Source organism: Nannospalax galili, unplaced genomic scaffold (genome assembly GCF_000622305.1).
Source record: "Nannospalax galili isolate Female #2095 unplaced genomic scaffold, S.galili_v1.0 scaffold787, whole genome shotgun sequence".
Taxonomy (NCBI): domain Eukaryota; kingdom Metazoa; phylum Chordata; class Mammalia; order Rodentia; family Spalacidae; genus Nannospalax; species Nannospalax galili.
This window is the reverse complement of record NW_008356318.1, coordinates 485,730-505,402: the sequence shown is the minus strand read 5'-3', so window position 1 is coordinate 505,402 and position 19,673 is coordinate 485,730. Positions and strand designations below refer to the sequence as shown.

Here is a 19,673-nt window from a genome sequence, read left to right as displayed (position 1 = left end):
TCAGGTGAGGGTGGATGGGGGAAGGAGTCTATGATCAAAATACATTGTATGAAATTCTCTAATAAATACACGATAAAAATAAAAAATATATAAAAATATATAAAAAATAAAATAAAAAAAGCTGATACCACAAATACATATAACCATATCTCTCAAGCAATCTTATAGACCAGAATTTTCCTTATTTCCATATTTTAAAGTATTTAATCTATATTCAATATGAAAATGTATGCTGATACATGCCTGTTCTCCAAGTGCGATGGTTGGGTCTGAAGATACAGACCACATGTATCTTCACGCTGGGCACAGTGGCACAGTCCCGCAGTCAGCAGAGAGGGGCAAAGTCAAGAAGACTGCTGCAAGTGCTGCAAGTGCAAGGCCAGCCTAGTCTACGCAACGACTGTCAGGCCCGTCAGTGCGAGGCCAGCCTGGTCTACGCAATGACTGTCATGCCCCTCAAGTGCGAGGCCGGCCTGGTCTACGCAAAGCAACGAGTGTCAAGCCCGTCACTACGAGGCCAGCCTGGTTTACGCAACGAGTGTCAGGCCCGTCAGTGCTATAGCAAGACAGTCTCAAAATCACACACACCAAACCTGACACGTACCTTACAACCTGCACTTATTAGCTAACTTTACAACTTTTTATTTTTTATTCAGTATTACGTTGTGTGCATGCATTCATGCCCTCATGCCAAAGTGTGAGTGTGGAGCTGGTTCTCTCCTTCCCCCTTGCAGGGTTCTCTTGACGTTTCTGCTGTAATGTATGCTCCAGGCTAGCTGGCCCTGCAGCTTCCAGGTGAGTTTTCCTTAGCTGCCTCTCATCTCACTGTAGGAGTGTTGGGATTACAAACCCACGACAAAAGCATCTGGATTTTTATGTGGACTCTAGGGTTCAAACTTGGGTTGTCACGCATGTGCAACAAATGACTTTACCTATAGAGCCATCTCATTGGCCCTCATAAATTATCTAGTACCTATCTTTACCTGGTTAATGTTTAACATTCTATTTATTATTTTCATTTTATGTACACAAGTGCAATGCTTGCATGTAGGTAGGTGCACCCATGTCATGCGGTGCCCACAGAGGTCAGAAGAGGGCCTCCGATCCCCTGAAGGGAGTTACAGACATTTGTTAGCCACCATGTGGGTGTGGGGACTCGAACCCGGGTCCTCAGCAAGAGTAGTCAGTGCTCTTAACAGCTGAACCATCTCTCCAGGCCCAACTGGTTGTCATTTTTCAATTTAATGTATTTTATAGTCACACTTCAGTTTCAAGTCAAAATTTCAACAAATTAATATCCATTCATTATCTGTAGTAAATGTCTTGTATATTTCTTCACTGTTACTAAAGTATGTCTCCAGTAAAACATGTTTCCTCTATGTCCATATCACTTAGATCTTTTTCTACTATTCCTATTAAAACCTAGCTGTCAGTGTTTAAATATGAAAGCAAATTTTAGCTTCTAAATATGGTGTCTTCTACTTTAAAATAAATACACTGATGCATGACCTTTGGTGAAGTAAATGCACTGTCAACTGAGCTTCTGATAATTTATGACCATAATTCTATATTTAATATGAAATATGAATTATTATCAATATAAAAAGTGTCAACCCTGTAAATAATATACAACAAATTTAGAAATAATGCATGACAGGACAGTATGTAATTTTAGAAGTTTGGAGAGCCATCAATTTCCTTGTTTTAAAATGTACTAATTATAAATATAGCTTTCATTACCTCTTAACTCTAGCCAGAAATTAAAACAGGTGTTTTTGTTCATGAAAAGTTATATATGACATCAGTCTATTTATAGTAAAATTCTGAAAGAAACAGGAAAGATATTTACTTGGTACATAAGTAGAAAAAAAGAATAAGGAAGGAAAAAATTGCCTTTTCACATTGCTTTTTAAAAACATTTCTCATATAGAAGATCACTAATCTTGAACTCTCTGCAGTTAAGATGCTTGGAGTGTACTGAGCACTTTTATTTCTCCAGGTGTTGTTCAACCTTTCACAAATGAGCGGCATGAAGTTCACTCAGCTGCAGCAACTTGTTAACTGTCACAAGTTTAGAAAGAAAATAGACTGGGCTCATATCTTAACAATTTATGAGGCCAGTCTATTTTCTTTCTAAACTCATAAAGCTCTTTCTTGTACACCATGGTGCATACTTTGATTTTTCTTATAATTTAAGTTACTTTTCTATTGTAGACCACCTCTGACTATGCTTAATGGTGCATTATTATGGAAACAATTATCACTTAAAATGTAAATTGCTTAGTGATACACATCATAATTTCATAATTGTCAAAAATGAATACATTAAGATATAAGTAATGTCATAGCACAGTACCCATACACTGGGTGTACAGCAGCCAACCAACCTTATCAGCCTTAATAAAGATTTTATCAGAAAATCAGCATTAGAATATTTAAATATGTTTGATTTGGAAATCTAATCCTATTAACTATCAGAGTTCACTCAACTTTCTTAGCTTAGACTTGAAGATTTACCTTAAAGAAATGAACTTTCATGTGTAAGAAAATGTCATAATTAAATCTACAATTCTGTACACTAAAAATTAATAAAAAATAAAGAAAAAAGTTATTTTATATGAAGAATGCTAAGTACTTAAGGAACAACAGGTTAGAAAGAAACATCTATCACAGATAAGTCTATACAGTGATATAATTAAACTACACATTTAATAAACTAAAAGAAATAAATCACCTGTATCTTCATCTAGAAAGTCAAAAACCTTACTGTTTCTTTTAACTTTTATTAAATTCTTTGAGAGTTTCACACAATACATTTTGATCATATACCCTGCCCCAACTCCTCTCAGATCCACCCCATCTCCCTTACCACTCAAATTTGTCTTTTCCGCCCCCCTCATTGAGTCCAATTTTGCTGCCCAAATATTCTGTGTGAAACCAGTCTTGAAGCTCGTTCAACCCACCAGGGGCCACACCTTTTAAAGAAAAGTGACTCTCCTCCCAGTAGCTATCTTACATCTTAAGCTCCTGAGCAAGGAGGTGGGACTTCCTCCCCACCTCCCCACTCCATGGTAGGATTCTGCCTGCATAGAGCTTGCACAGGTCTTGAGTATGCTGTCATAGTTGCTGTGAGTTCATATGTGCAACTGCCCTACTGTCTGGAAAGTACTATTTCCATGCATTCATCCACCAACTGTGGCTCTTACAATCTTTCTGTCCTCTCTTCCATGAAGATCCTTGAGGTTGTTAGGAAAGGGTATGAAATGGATGTCCTATTTAGGGTTTACTCTAGTTTTTAAAGCCAGTATTTGTTTCCTACTAGTCAGGTATCACTTTCATAGTTCAGAATAGGCTAATCCATTTCAACCAAGATCAATTACCTCTTCACAGTCAACATGTCTCTTACACTATTTATAAATGCTGGAAGAACAAACATAAATAGAATGCTTTGCCGAGTGTGGTGGTGCATGCCTTTAATCATGACATTTGGGAGGCAGAGGCACGTGGATCTTTTTGAGTTCAAGGCCAGCCTGGTCTAAAAAGCAAGTTCCAGGTCAGCTAGGGCTACAGGGAGACCCTGTCTCAAAAAGATAAAAATAAATACATTTTTAAAATTTAAAAATTAAATAGAATATCTCCTGTTCCTTCTCAATTCTATAGCATTATGACCTGATACACTGGTTTACCATACAAACCAGTTTTAGCATTCAAATATCAGGTTAATAAATTCTTAATGACTTCTTAAAAGGTTATTAAATCTTGAAAGCCATAAAATATTCTTCAGTTTAACTCTCATATTTAATATTTACATGACATTTTTTTCTCTAAAGTAATACAAATAACACCATAAAGTACTATTTTAAACTAAAGGACAGTAAAACACTGATGACTTCTGAAAGGCATTTCTAGGTATGGTTCCCTACTGTACTTTGATTAATCATCTCAATTATGGTTTAGTTACTTGTCACATGTGGCATCCCACAGCATGCTATGTAAATGCATCAAGCCACATGCCACCAAACTTAAAAAATGGTTGAGTTTTTCAAGTTTATACTAAGTGAAGCTTGAAGAGTGATTTAGTATTTTAATACTGCAAATTATTTTGGAATATTTAGAAAGCAATTATTGGGGCTGGAGAGATGGCTCAGCAGTTAAGAACACTGGCTGTTCTTGCAGAAGACCCAGGTTCGAATCCCAGCACCCCACATGGCAGCTAACAACTGTCCGTAACTCCAGTTCTAGGGGATCTGACAGTCTCTTCTATCCTCTGAGGGCACTGCATGACATGGGTGCACTTACCTACATGCAGGCAATACACTCATAAACATAAAATATAAAATAAAAATAATAAAATATTTTTAAAAACAAAGCAATTATCTATTTTTAAAGATTTTAAGTGTTTTGCTTCCTTTGAGACTATCATAAGAAATATATGAAAATAGGTTATGTCATAAACATCAACAAATTTTACCTGGAAGAATCTACATTTTCAGGAATGAGGGATACCTGGCTCTGAAGTACTGACGTTTATGTTTAACATGTACAATATGGTTTCTCATGAAAGACACCTTGTATTACAGAACTAATCAAGAGTGCCACAGATTCCAATTCTGTTACAAAAGAATAGGAATAAATAATCTGCTCTACTGAAAATTGTTACTCAACAACAAAAATATTAAATAGGGATAGGTTTCACAAAATAGCTCTAGGATAATCAAGTATGTAACTTCTTGGTATAGGCAATTAACTGATGAGCTCAGGACATCAACGTCCAGTTTAAACTGTAATATAGTATCTGCTTTTCTTATTGTTTGTTTTCAATTATAGCAAGTAGTGCTTTGTAAACCAGACTGTCTTTACATTACTTTGAACTACCATGCTGGTATTCTTCTGGTTTTTGTTTCATTTTGTTTTTGGTAAAGCTTAGTATTGGCTATAATTTTGGAATATTAACAGCAAATCATTATTACTAGCCCCAAGGTACAGCATTCAATGAAAAACTAAAAGATTAAAAACATACAAACAACTTTCCCTGGAAAAATGCTACAGAAACTACCAACATGCTTAGCTTCAACAAACCCGATCAACAGGGAGTTTGTGTGTATAATCCTACTCACCAATAAAAAGGAAATTTTAAGTCAAAAAACTACAGCCATCACTGAAAAGAACCACATTACAGATTTCATATTCAGACTTTTAGCTAATCGACCTACCAAAACAGATTTGGTAAATAGGATTCTAATGTATGAAACAGTACAAAGATCTTTCTTCTAGGTTTTCTGCATACCTCTACTAATAAAAAGGTAAATCAAAATTCATTAAAGACAGTGAAGAATATTTCTGAAACGTCTAATCATTGTTGTATAAATATTAAAAAAGTAATAAATTAAGACAGTTAAATGGTGTTTTACCTGAAAATGGTTTCTCTTTCAACCATGCTAAATTCAGAAACTTGAAATTCAACCTAATGTCATATAAAATCCCAGAGGTCAAATGAATACTTAAAATACTAGGAAGTTCTTTTTTATAGGTCAGTTCTATGTTTCAAATTTAAAAGAATTTTTAAGTATACTTCATTTTGATTTTATATTTTACATAAATCTTCATAATACATAAAACTCAGATATTCAATTTCCCATATTACAAGGTACAATCAAATGTGCTTGTTTAATGTATTGTGGCAAGACACTCCTTAGGGAGATTGTTCTGGTGAGTACCCAATGAGGTACAAAGCTAAAAACAGTTTTACTTGAAAATACACTTAGATTTTTCTATCAGTTACAGAATTCTAATTGCTCAATGCAGAAAATGTACAAAATAAAACATGTTTTAAAATCCTACTTCTCTTACTCAGAGATCTCTATTACAAGGGTGCCAGGCATGGTGGAGCACAACTTTAATCCCAGCAGAGGCAGGCAGATCTCTGTGAGATTAAGGTCAGCCTGGTCTACATAGTAGTTCCAGGCAGCTGGGGTTAAAGAGTAGAGGGACACCCTGTCTCAAAAAGGCAAAAAAAGAGAAAAGAAATGTCATGTCCCTCTGCTGCTAGGTATGTAATGTATTTGTAGTTCCAGAAAATCTTACATAAGAGATTTAGATGAGATTTCTATGCATATGAGTCCACAAGGTATTACTGTTCAAAAGTGTAGTACACTAGAAAGATAAAATAAAATGAACCAATGGCAGTCTACATGCTTAGACAGCTCTTCTTGTAGGAGTGAGAAATGATCTCTCATATAAACCCTAGTTTCTCTACAGAACTTAAGGACAAAAAACAGAATTAGTAAGAAGTGCAAAAGTATATGACAAGTACTTAAATCCTCTGTAGTGTTTGTGAATATATATGGTTTGGAGAAAGCACTTTAAAGAAATATTCACACATCTTTCATATAAGTGCTGGGGAGCTGAACTCAGGTCCTCATGCTTGTTAGCATGCATGTTACCCACTGAGCCATATCCCCACTCCCTACACCAGTAATATTCTTATTTAAGTTGTATACAATGAAGCTAACCACAAGAAAACATTAGAAAAATGTATTCTACAAAATAAATGTACTGTTCTACAAAATCAGTCAAGTATGAATGTCAGGAGGAAACCAAGGTGCTATCCAGAACCAGTACTACATAAAGATGAAAACAAAATTCAATGTTGATTCTACACAGCATCATCTGTAATAAATAGCATTACTGAGGCAAAGAGCAAAAGCTGGATGATACCTGAGGATGAGATGATAATATAGCGATATAAATTTTCTGATTTTGTTGGTTCTTGGAAATGTAGGAGTATGAAAAAATACTGCTAGGTTTAAGGCAGGTGTGTGACTATATTTTCAGAAAGATTCTGGTACAGCACTTTTATTATATAAATACACTGTACAATTCATCAATAGTAAAAAAAAAATTAGGCCTATATCCTACATAATTGTATGCACCTGTTCTTCAGAGCTAAACTATGTACATTTCAAGGTACACTCAGACATGGAAATTAAAACAGAATGTTACATATAATTATGCTGAAGGTTACTCTGTATCACACTTCATTTGGAGGCCCCTAGTGAAGAGAATGGGTAAAAGAGAAATACACTTGGAAGACCTATTCAAATACCTTCTAAAGCAGGGGGAACTGTGACAGAATGAAAGACAGGGAGACACTGAAGTGAGGTGATAGGAAGGAAGGAATTGATTTATAAGACTCAGGAAGTGATTCACCATGTCAAATAAGAGTGTGGAGGCTTCTGAGTGATGCTGGGCATTTGGGTGAATAGACAGAAGCAGAGATGGAGGAAAAAATACTGGTGAGGGAGAGAAAGAAGAAAATATATGACTTTTCTAGGCATACAACAATTCATTAGCAAAATAAACTATTTTGTAAATAACCAAATGATTTTTTTAAGCTAAAAAAAAAAAAAACCTTTGTGAAGGCCTCTGCTAAGCTACAATCATTAATGACTCATAACAATATTTTTATTCTACAACCTAACAGTAATTCTATATCAATTTTAATTTATGAAATAGGCATTTATTTTTATTATCTTTTTATGAAGAATAATATGGTTAAATCACAGGTGAATAGAATTTCTTCATTCAAATATACTCAACAAGTCTGTTAAATGAAAAAATGCACCAAGGGTCTAATTTTTTCACAAACTTTAAAGAAACAAACAGTATTATTGAACTAGACTGCCACAATTTAAAAGTAAAATGTTGATATTCCAAAGAAAAAATTCCAGAGTTTATTTGAGGGTATATACCATTAAAGAACCTTACCTAAATTTCATCCTTTCTCCTTAGCTAAAGTAAACACAGAATTTATAATGTTAAAGCTAGTTTTTTTTTTTTTTTAAGAATTAGACTCTGTTAAAAAAAAAAAAAAGCCTTACTATATTAAGATGAATTATCTCCAAAATAAAACAGGATTTTGTCATTCAGCCCTCTGGCTAACAATATTTTTCATTCTTGACATGTCTCAAAGTGTTAAATTTGCAGGGTGACTTTATGTCTACTACAACATTATTTAATGTTATTCTAATACAGAGAACAGCAAAACAGCTAAATATTCAATAGTGGGAATTTATACCATATAGTGTAGTAGTTTTCTTCCTTAATTTACAGGCATTAAATCATAAGAATATATTCTTAACATGAATTAAATTGAAATATTCATTACTTATATTCTAGTTCTTTTTAAAGTTAGGGAGCTGATTTGATATATAAAGTTATCAAGATGAGCTGAACCAATTCCTTTCCTTCCAGACTTCTGCCCCCTTACCTTAGAAGATGAAGAATCACACTCCTGACATATCCATCCATAGCCTGTTTGTTTAGGAGACTTTTTCAAAGGAGGATCTAAACAGCCAAAATGGTAGCAGAGTCTGCATTCATCACATCTGTAGGGTAAACAGATTCATAATTTACCTAAATATTAAAACCATTTATTTCAAAGATAAACTGTTGCATTTTAATGCTCAATTCTACCCTTTGCTTACAAGATTATGAAGCTAGTATTTATGATAAGGGAAATCTACACCTGAAGTAAATATAATAGAGGAAAGATGGAACAATAATGAAATTGGACAGGCAACTCTTATCCCGAATATTTTGATAGTAAAAATATTAAGAACATGAAATGTTAAGAGAATATGAATGAATATATAATACGTACAAAAACTAACAACCACAAATTCATTATTGAACTAAAAGAATTATTCATTCATTAGAGAGTTTAAAAATATTTACTAATATGACACATATAATCCAAGGCTTCAAATTCCAATATTTTACTTAACAGCTTCATAACGCTGTAGAACTCTACTGTAATCAGTGACATACAATTTATACTTCATTCCTTTATTCCTCCAAGACAAAGCAGACTGCAAATGAACTCTAACATTTATAGCATGCTAACACAACCTACAGCAAATCCAATCTTTATGTTGAGTAATAGAGTGCTTAAATGTAAAAAAAAAAAAAAAAAGATACCACTTTAAGAATTTAATACTATTTTCAATATTATTTGTCAAGCTCTCTCAGTGCACCTGGTGTTCCAAAGTACTTCCTAGCATATTTCAAATTTAGCAGATGTTTTGAGAGTGTCTAGCCTCCTATGATGTACAAAATCTAAGAAAACTATCATACCTATTCTTCGTTTCAGACAATGTCATCCTGCTGACAATGAAGAAAAATCTGTATTATTTCAGTGTTTTGTAAAAAGAATTTTGCATTAACTGGAATAACAAAACCAAAATTTAACAATAAATACCAAAGATGTATACATCTTATAGAATGGGTTACAGTCCTTATTTTCCTTATGCTTTTTTTAAATTAAAAAAAAAACTTTCTTAACCAATCTGTCAAATTTTCCTTATTACTCATCTCTCATTGACTTATTTTCAGAAGTCAATAAATTTATAACTAAAAACTCAAGGGAAACACTTGTGAAACAGGCAGCTTGATTATAATACAAAATTACTATCCAATAAACATTATCTCAAAAATATAGAAAGGAGCATTTTTAACACAAACACCACATAAAGAAAATTTTGAGACATGATCACAATAAAGAAAACTCAATCTCTATATTTAGTTAACATTTCTTATCATGCTATATAAACCTACCCTGTCAAGGGCCCATTTTTGAGAATCAGGAGTTGCAGAAAATTAAGTAACTTAGCAATAAGTTTAAAAGTTATCTGACATAGTTTACAAATATTTTTTCTCTACAACTTGTTCTGTATGAATAAGTGTATGAACTTTTCTCAGACCTCCAAGACTCAAAAAATGACCTTAAATTGTGTATTTACTACAATTCTAGTTACAGAAATAGATAAAATTAAAAAGAATACTTTACTTGTTATATCAATATTAAAAATAAAAGAATCAAAATACAGTGAAAGAATTCTAAACACTCATATACCTTTTCTTCTGGTATTAAAAATACTATACAGCTAATTTCAAATTAAAATACGGATAAACAAGGTTAACAAACAGCAAGCCCACACACTATTACGCTCTTCCTTTCTCAACTAATTTACCTTCTCAGTAGCTAAAACTTCAATTACATTAAACATAAATGTATGGAAACCTTTGGAATATAACTGTTTCTGAGTTAGTAAGAAGTTTCAGATTTCTAGCTGAGTGTATACTGGTTCAAGTACAGAGAATATTATGTCACTAATCTTTGATAGAAATCTTTAAAAGAATACTATTACTTAATTCATCAAGGGAATACATAAAGTACAAATTTCTCTGCCTTGGTCAGACTAGAATCTTCAGTGTGAATTACAACTACTACTGCATTTCTGTGTAAAAGTTCTGTAGTTAAAATATTATTTGTGTACTGTTCTATTTAATTTCCCAGGTTCTTATTTTCCAGGTCTCTGGGGTCCTTACTTACTTGAAAGCTATCAGCTACCAACTCCTAATATTTCTAATGTATTTGTCCAAGCATAATGTTCTTAATGGTAATTTTTGTATTCCAGAAATAAGACTATCAAAGCTATTAAGACTATGCAAATTGACAGTAAAAGAGCAAAGAAAATGTCAACTCCTACTATGTTAAGCACATGGATTCAATTTTGGTTGTTGACTATAGTCTTTTTTCCTTAATCTCAAATATGAAAGCTATGTTCTATATTGTTCAAACTGTCAATAATCTTAGTTGACAGATGAAGAGCTATAGTATTAATACACTCCTAGTTCTCAACAAAATGCAACTGAATCAATGTACATTTACTTTACAACTGAATAATTTGCAAGTTATTATTTCTAGTGTATAACTCAGGGCAACTGCCATAATGAATATAAAACTGAATCCCAATTTATTATTTACCACCTTCATGTACATAAGTGATTTCTGTTATACAGCTATGGGTGCCCATCTAATAAATTGTGAACAACTTTGTTATCCTGATACCACTCCATTCTGCTGCTGGTTTCAATAACTTGTAAAATCAAGCTGTCTTTTAGTTCAAGAACTAATGAGAAGGGGAAATGAAGGATTTTATTTACTTGCTCTTTCAGAAGGTAATGTGAAGTACATATTGTTTTGAAATGACCTAATCCTTACTGACGCCATATTAGGATATCTTTCAGAATGTCTTAGCTGACTTGTAGAGCTCTAATGCATTTTTCATGATCGCAGAGAATTAGGGATGAGAGGATAGGTTCTTCCTTACTCACCAGTGAGTAAAAGCTGCAACTCCAAGAGTAAACAGCAAAAAGTGGTAGTCTCTACCCTTAGCAACCACAAAAAATACAAGGGAGAGAAAGAAAAATATAAAAGGATATAGCCTAATCTGAACTCAACAGATTTGCTGCTAGAGAAATATATGCTCTATAGAGGGAATTTTTTAAAAGTTCTTTCCAAGTGGAAAAATCTCATTAATTATGCTAATTTGAAAAAAAAATGCCTAATTTCAGGTACTGGTAACAATAATATCCTTAATTACAGATATGAGATCTCGCACAATTTATATTAATATTCCAATGATGAAGGTACAAACCCTCAAAATAGACATAAAAGATCAAAATGGCAGACTTGTACATTGCATGCACATATACCACTGAGAAATCTTTATCAGATCTTATTAACAAATTTGGTCTATGTAGAACATTTGATCATTTTTAAAACACAAAAATTAAAACTCTTATGTGAGGATCTAGACATCTGTTCCGTAAAGCTATAATAAAGAGTAGCTATTGATTAATTTTACTTTAAATTTCTATTCAAATGTACTTGAAAGCATTTTAATTACAGCAATGTAACAACATAATTAATTTATCAAATAGTGAATAAAATGGTTTTTTGAAGTTTGCAAAAGAAGTCAATGATCCACAAAAGTACTGTGATATGACACAATATACTTTATTAAACCAAACAAATGTTTATGTAATAAAAACATTATACAAATATTACATTATGATAAAGGTAATATCTTAAATATGAAAAAAGAATATAAAACTAGCCTATGAAGGAATAGTGTTTATAAGTAAAACATAAGCCTGATGTTTAAAGAAATATCTTAAAAGAATCTAATAAATATTGTGCACATTACACTACAGAGTATTCTAAAATTTAAATTGTAATGAATGAAATAAAACCCCATTCATAATATAAAACAAGACCTAATTATATTCCTATTAAAGACAATTTCCTACATACTTCATTCATGTTGGATACAGATACAAATGATAGAGAAGCTCTATATGGTCTTTTATACATTGGCTTAACAAAAGATGCAGTGACTAAATAAGCACAGTTCTAGATGTATTTAAAATACTTACTTAGCATTATGTTAAGTATAGCGCCCTAGACAGAGAAGAGGAAGAAAATGATTTACCTTCATCTGTGCTATGAACCACTCAACAGGCATTCAATCAGGTGTTTTGTGACTACTGACAATACGCAAACAAGTGAAAATACACAACTGATTTATTACCTCCTATGCCTAATGGCAAGCTAACAGAGTTCTAAAAGATTTCTTTAGCTTTTGTAGCTTCTAATTAATACAAGTTCATTTGGGGAGTACACGACATACGTGCTTTCTGAGAACCAAACTCTTGATGTTTTGGCTGTAAGCCACAGCCTTTAACAGCTGAGCTTTCTCTCTAATCCTAAGGTACCTACTTTCTAAATACAAGCTGAAACAACTAAGTGTACCTCCTATATTACAGCTACACAATAAACTGACCTTCAGAAGAAGCAAAATCTGTGCCTTAGACTTAAAAAGGTATGTACATTCTTCATGATCACATTGATGTTGACAATGATAGCTAATTTTTTACTTCCATGTAACGTATTACTTAGATCCCCTCCAACTCTACACAAAATTGGATAAAGAACTCTCTCTGAAACTATGTAACTTTGAAGGGTGGTAAGACAGGGTCTCCCTATAGTCCCAGCTGGCCTGGTACTTGTTATGTAGACTAGGCTAGCCTCGATCTCACAGAGATCACCTACCTCGGCCTCTGTAATGCTAAGATTAAAGGCATGCACCACCAAGCCTGGCCTTCTCATCAATTACTTGTGAATATTAGCATTAACCTGAATAAAATCTAACTAGTGACTCAAGCTCACAAATCAATATTAATGGTTTATTTCAGTGGACAGTGTCCAATCATTTAAATATCTTAAAAGTGAAGGAAATATGTATTGAGGCCCACTAATTAGTTAAGTACCTTTTAAAATAATATGAAATGCCCCCAAACTCTACATTCTATCAATAGTATAATAATATCAATAAATGTTTTATTCCTTGTAATACGTAACAATTTTAGTGCAAACCAGATACATGAGCATTTTCTATACAAATTAATTAGAAACTGTGTTTCAATTTACATTTCACAAATATCAGACCAATGTGGAGGACTTGGATTTATTTTATTAATGCTACTAGAGATTTCTATGACAGGCAACAATGAATGAGTGGGTTATAAGCTAGATTTAAAAGTTTCATTATACATGAATGTATATTAACTGAAAAACTACATGGAAAAATATCCAAATCCAAGTCCACATAAGAGGTGGAATCAATTCCGTTTTTAGCATCTGCAGTAGCCAGTTTGCAATTTTAAAAATAAAATGAAAAAATAAAACATGAAACAAGGCAATTCATACAAAAATACACACTAAGGTCAAGTACCTCTTCACAGCATGAGAGGACAATTAGACATTTCCATACCTTAAACATGTCTCGCCTTGTTCTTTAATAATCTGATCTCCATCTGCTCATTCCCTTGAAAATTTTCGGCGATACAACCTGCTGTGTTCAAGCTCCACATAACTTTGTATTTCCCTGTTCATAATTAGCTAATTATACTCTAATCAATAGTGTAAATCCTGATTTTACAATGTAAATCAAATAGATGAGATAACGGCTAGGAGTCAATCTCAATTTATTTACAATGCACAGCATGAGCATACAATTTCATTACATCTTATGTACCTGAACAGTAGTCAATCTTACTGGCAGGTCTACACAGCACCTTAGAGTGAGCACTAAGTCTCACTGAAGTCTACGCTGTTTTGTTTTTAATTTTATTATTTTTATTTATGTATATGCGTGTATTGTCTACACATAGGTATGTACACTCTGCCATGCAAAGCCTGCGGGGGTCAGAAGAGGGCTTCAGATCCCCTGGAACTGGAGTTACAGGTTGTTAGCTACCATGTACGTGCTTGGAACCAAACCCAGGTCCTCTGCAAGAGCAGCCAGTGCTCTTAACTGCTGAGCCATCTCTCGAGCCCCAGAAGCCTATGTGTTCATAAATATTTGTACAGCATGCCTGTCTCAGTTCACAATTCATAACGCTATCTAAATTTGCAAAGTGATGACTCAGATGGGGAATTCTGCCTTCATATGCCATGCAATTCTAAGTTAAGCCTCTTCAACAAGTTCATTAGTCAAAAATGATTTCAGAAAACCTTTTGGAATAATGTAAACAGTCTATTCTGTTGCAAGTCCTTCTGTATTCTTAGACAAATTTTGACTAAATAAATTCTCTTATTGTGAGTCAAGTAAAACACACAGATAAGTTGTGTATTTGTAAATGAAGTAAATAACTTTAAGTGCTCAAAATATATGGTTTTAGTAAGCAACAGGATATACAAACAGGGAAGTAGGATAATGAATATGAACATGGTTAGCAGTGTATTATTAATATACTAAGTACAATCAGAAGAGCATCCAAGAAACATGAAGGATAATGATACATGAGTGATGCATAACTATATCCAGAACTTGAATAAAGGCTAAGTCTAAATTTAGTTTTCATGTTCAAACACAACCGTAATTTCCAAATTTGTTAACAAAAGAATTCTTATGTTTTGGGTAAAGGCCACATTCTTTGATCTCTTTCGGTATCTCAAACAGTGCTGTTCTTCCAAGTGTCAAATATTTAACTGAATTTGTAAAAATAAATTTTATTTTATATGCTGTACAAGAAACTACTTTTCCACACACAGTTTTTTCTAAAAATAAATATTTTTGAGAAATCTAAGTGCCCATTAAAGATTTTAAATCCACACTTATTATTGGTCAATACTGAATATATATAACAATTATTTTAAACAAATAACTGTAAATGAATACTTCTCATAGTAGTGTCCTTGACCAGCTAAACCAACATCCTCTGGGAATCTGTTACAAATGCAGATTTTAGGTGTCATCCCAGATCCACAGAATCAGAAACTCTAGAGAAGCAAAAAGAGGAAGTATGGGAGGGAGCAGGAAGACAAAGAAAGGATGAAGATAGTCAAGGGAGACTCAGTGAATCCTTCCTGTGATTCTAATGCATAAAATCTGAGGACCACTACTATTCACTCCCACGTCATTCTTTCTCCATTTCAGAGACATCCCAATATTTGTGTGCCTATGTGTAAGGACATGTATATAGGAGCACTGTGTGTGTGCATGTGGAAACTGTCATTCCTCCTCAGAAATTGCCCACCACGTTTTTTGAGACAGGGTCTCTGACTGGTCTGGTACTAGTCAGTATGCTGACCAGAAAGCCCTAGGGATCCTTCTGCCTCTGCCTCCCCAATCCCCAGCACAAGGATTATAGTGTGCACTAGTACACCCAGCTTTGTACATGGGTTCTGGAGATCAAGCTTTACATGGGATCTGGGACTCAAGCTTTCATGGGCAAGCACTTTACTTTCTTCTAAACCTCTTCCTGATATTTTAGTATTTCTTCCTTTTCCTATTTTATGGCAAATAAGTACCAAATACTTCATGTGTCATTTTTTTCTTACATATGTTTGTAAAATATGAAACATTTAGAAATATTTTCTTATGTACACATTAACTTTCGTCATTAATAGCAACGGACCACTTATCAACAGAGGTTAATTTTATACTACCAATTATATTAAGAGAAAATGTTTCATGCTATTCCCTTCAGAAGTTCTACGCTTTTAAGATTACAACATCTTATGAATAATACAGAATATATTTGTAACACATGATAAAAGATTTTTAGGATTCACATTAAACATGGATGAGCAGATCCAGCACTGAAAATTGCAGTAAGAATGAGTATCATGGAGTGTTCTAATGAGAACTGATGTGAAAAGGATTTTGGTTAACAATGATACTACGACCACACAACCTAATAATTTCTTGAAAACAAAAGACCCCCCTGGGGGGACCCTAAATTAAAATAATAATATTTTCTTTTACTAAAAAACAGCTAAGGCATAATACATAAGCACAGTTAATTTTTAAAATGGTAATATGCCATTGTTATTTTTCTTAAAATTAGTTGGGAGTTCACAAGTTTTCTTCAACTTAAGTAGTGATAATTAGCTCTTTCTTAAAGAAAGCATACTGCTTTTCCTAGGGATTATTATTTTCTCCAATGTTATAAGATCTTTCAATAAATTAATAGCATCTTTATTCATTATTTCATACATGTTTTATTACTAAACATCTTACCCAGTCATATGTATGGCTCCTATAACTATGAATTACTAGACACCAACTTGATAATTACACTTGCATTTGATTATCTATAACATTGTCTATTCCTAAAGTTTAAAGTATTTTCAATTACCACTATTCCAGAAAAGAGACCCAAAATCACAATGATAAATAATTAAATTCCAAGAGATGTGTTGACAATTTACATGTATATGTGCACTTCAATTTCAGCAGTCTCTTCTAGATCAGTTCAAGAATAAGTGGTGCAATATTCAAAGTATTTCTGTCGTTGACTTAAAACTGGATCAGTAAAGTTTGAAGATCAGATTTTAATTCTGTAAAGCTCTGGAAAGAAAGACGCTGGTGACGATCTTTCAGCTGGCAGGCTGTACGCGCAACAAGCGTTGCATCACCCTCATTTCACAGCTTCACATTTAAGTTTAAAAGAAGTAAACTTATATAGAACACAGAAAGTTCATACTTAAATGAAACAATAAGGAATGAACAAATTTGGGTATTTCTGAAAAAAAAAGAAAGACTAACACAGATAATATGTTTATTCTTTAGCTTAAAATCTAAAGTTATAAAAACTTCATGCTAATATTAGCACTTTCACACTACTCAAAAATAGAATACCATCTACTTCACAAGTCTTTCACTTTTGCTAAATATTATAAATAGAATTAGCGTTTCATGTGAGTGTAAAGTTGTTTCCAATGCAGGATTATTTTTTCATGTGTGAATCCATGTAGTAAATTAGGTGACAGAGACTAGTAGATCAATGGAAAGCATTGTCTTTGTTACAAACAAGTAACAGGGAGATTATTATTCAACCACAAGGAAGCACAGAGCACTTAAGTTTCACTGGCTTCCTGAAGTCTTCATGGGTCCAAAACTGTGTATCATCATTTCCAAAGAAGCAAGAGGGAAAGACATTTACCTACTAAGACAATTCTGACAGACATTTGCCCACTATTTTTTAAAATAATGCACATATCAAGTGTTTCTGAGTAGTGCAATGACAAAATAAAGAAATAAAAAGGAGAAAGGGAGAAAGAAGAAAGAACAGGAAGTAAAGAGAAAAATGCACACAGGCAAATTAACTGCCTTGTCTATCCAAGTAACAAACCAATCAATTACATTCTATCCAAACCTGACAAGCAAAAGTACTTTTTGCAGTGATAAGCTTATGGGAAGGACAAGATAGCTGTTCTCTTTTACTTTATATACTCTATTGAGAGTTTTATCCACATTTTTAAAATCACACTTATAAAAGAGGTTTCCGGGATTGCCTCCGAGGATGAGCTGTGGCACAGTTGGGTCTCATGAAGGGTATCTACACAGTAAAGTGATAAGAAAAGAGCATTAACATTTAAAGATCATAGCAGCTCTGCACTATGTCTTATGAAACATTCTAATAATATCACAGTAGTTTATATAACAAAGAGATAGATTCCTAACCTAAATGCCATGATCTTGTGTAGGCTCTCATTGATTAAAACTTGTCTGTTTTATGTTTTGAACACAGAGCTCCCTCCTCTTGTATTATTGGTAATACTTTTGATTATCAAAAATAATCTAGTTTAATTTTTAAAAGAGGAAGGTCTGTATATAAAGGGAAATATATTTGATCAATTAATATTTTGAAAAATAGCAGTGTACTGTTTTCATCACCAAGTATGGCAATTTAACAATGTTTGAGGAAGCGTGCAACCTTGCAGCAAACAGGCAAAGTTAATTAGTATCAGAGCTGGTTACACTCAAACACCCAAGGAGGAAATTTTCAAATGATTTTATCCCCCATGCCTACACTGCCTTCCTTTAAAAAAGACTGTATCGAAACCTGTGTTTAGCATTATTTACTACCTTTGTGTCTTTATTTTCAGAGGAGAAATCTTAAGGACTTAGAGGTTAGAAATAACACTTTTTGACTGCACTAGAAATAAGAATTTACCATTTCCTTCATATTTAGATCTGTAGAGATGAGATCTGTAAAATTGCTAAGTAGTCACACATCATAGAAAAAGTTCCTTTTTTAAATTTAACTAATAGAAAGATGTGTTTAATGCTTCTAAGTTCCACTGAGAAAAAGAAAGTGAAAAGAGGCACACAGAGAAATAAAGCAGTACTAGGGGAGCTACTACACCAGATTCAATAACCACCAAAGAAAGTGAACACAAAACTGCACGAGAAAAAAGAACACAATGCGAAACAACGTTCAGAGAAATGCTGTATTTATCAACATATGAGAAGCAAGGGAAAGGGCTGAACTCTGGCTGAACAGTATGATCCATGCTGACTTTTCTCAGTTTCTAAGTGAAGAGCTCTGAGCACATTCTGAATCTGATGTTCTGATAAGTGCTTTGTCTGGACTGGACATTAAGCACTCCTGGAAAAGCACAATAAGAGAAAGCAGTCACATCATTTATAAAACAAGTACACTAACACGCAATATAATGGAAACTAGCAAGCAACTGAAAAGTAATTTGTATTTACTTTTTATATTCATTTGAATATAGATATATGCTATATCACAGAAATCAGATTTAAATCTCTATTAAATCTAAGTTGAAGTTTAACTGTGGAAAAACCAGACTTATTGCTAATTTTACCCTCCTAGAGTATTTTTGGCTTTTTGAGACAGGGCCTCCCTACAGCCATTGCTGGCCTTGAACTTGCTATGTAGACCAGGTTGGCCTCGATCTTGCAGAGAGCTGCCTGCCTCAGCCTCCTAAGCGCTGGGGTTAAAGGCATGTTGCCACCTCATACGGCTAATTTTACCCTTTCATCCTAAATTCCATCTAATAGTCTAGGTCTCTCTTAAATGCCAGAATAAGCAACCTGACTTGCTTTTATTTTTAACTTGTCAAGATAAAAGTCCGTACAGTATTTTCAAAGATTGAAAGATCATGTTTTGGTTTTTGCACCTAGTATGCTTTCTTAGAAATTAATGTAGTTTGGCACACGCCTTTAATCCCAGCACTCGGGAGGCAGAGGCAGGCGGATCTCTGTGAGTTCAAGGCCAGCCTGGTCTACATAGTGAGTTCCAGGACAGCTGGGGCTACAGGGAGACCCTGTCTCAAAAAGACAAAAATTAAATAAATAAGTAATAAATAAATAAAATCTTCAAAGAGTTTCACTGAGAAAAGAGCCAGTAATTACAAATGCATTCTGTATCTTGCATAGTTGAAATGGCCTGTCAGGAAAGGTACTACGTTTGGCCTAAGTAAAATATGTTAAAACAGAGCAGTGTGG

The 19,673-nt window shown here is 33.5% G+C and overlaps 1 protein-coding gene across 8 annotated transcripts in view; it reads right to left on the bottom strand.

The window, feature by feature from the left end:
* Phf14 (PHD finger protein 14) overlaps nt 1–19,673 on the bottom strand; it is a 144,811-nt gene that overhangs the window by 29,238 nt on the left and 95,900 nt on the right. For 6 of the 8 annotated variants that reach the window (XR_608005.3, XM_017803602.2, XM_017803603.2 and 3 more), the window contains one exon: nt 8,270–8,387. Coding sequence is in view for 7 of the 8 variants with exons in the window: in XM_017803602.2 (XP_017659091.1) it covers nt 8,270–8,387 (118 nt within the window). In the remaining variant the exon portion in view is untranslated. Of the gene's footprint in view, nt 1–8,269; nt 8,388–16,571; nt 17,755–18,674; nt 18,808–19,673 lie in introns of those variants that run through there. The other 2 variants (XM_008854525.3, XM_029556879.1) reach the window with 2 other exon arrangements.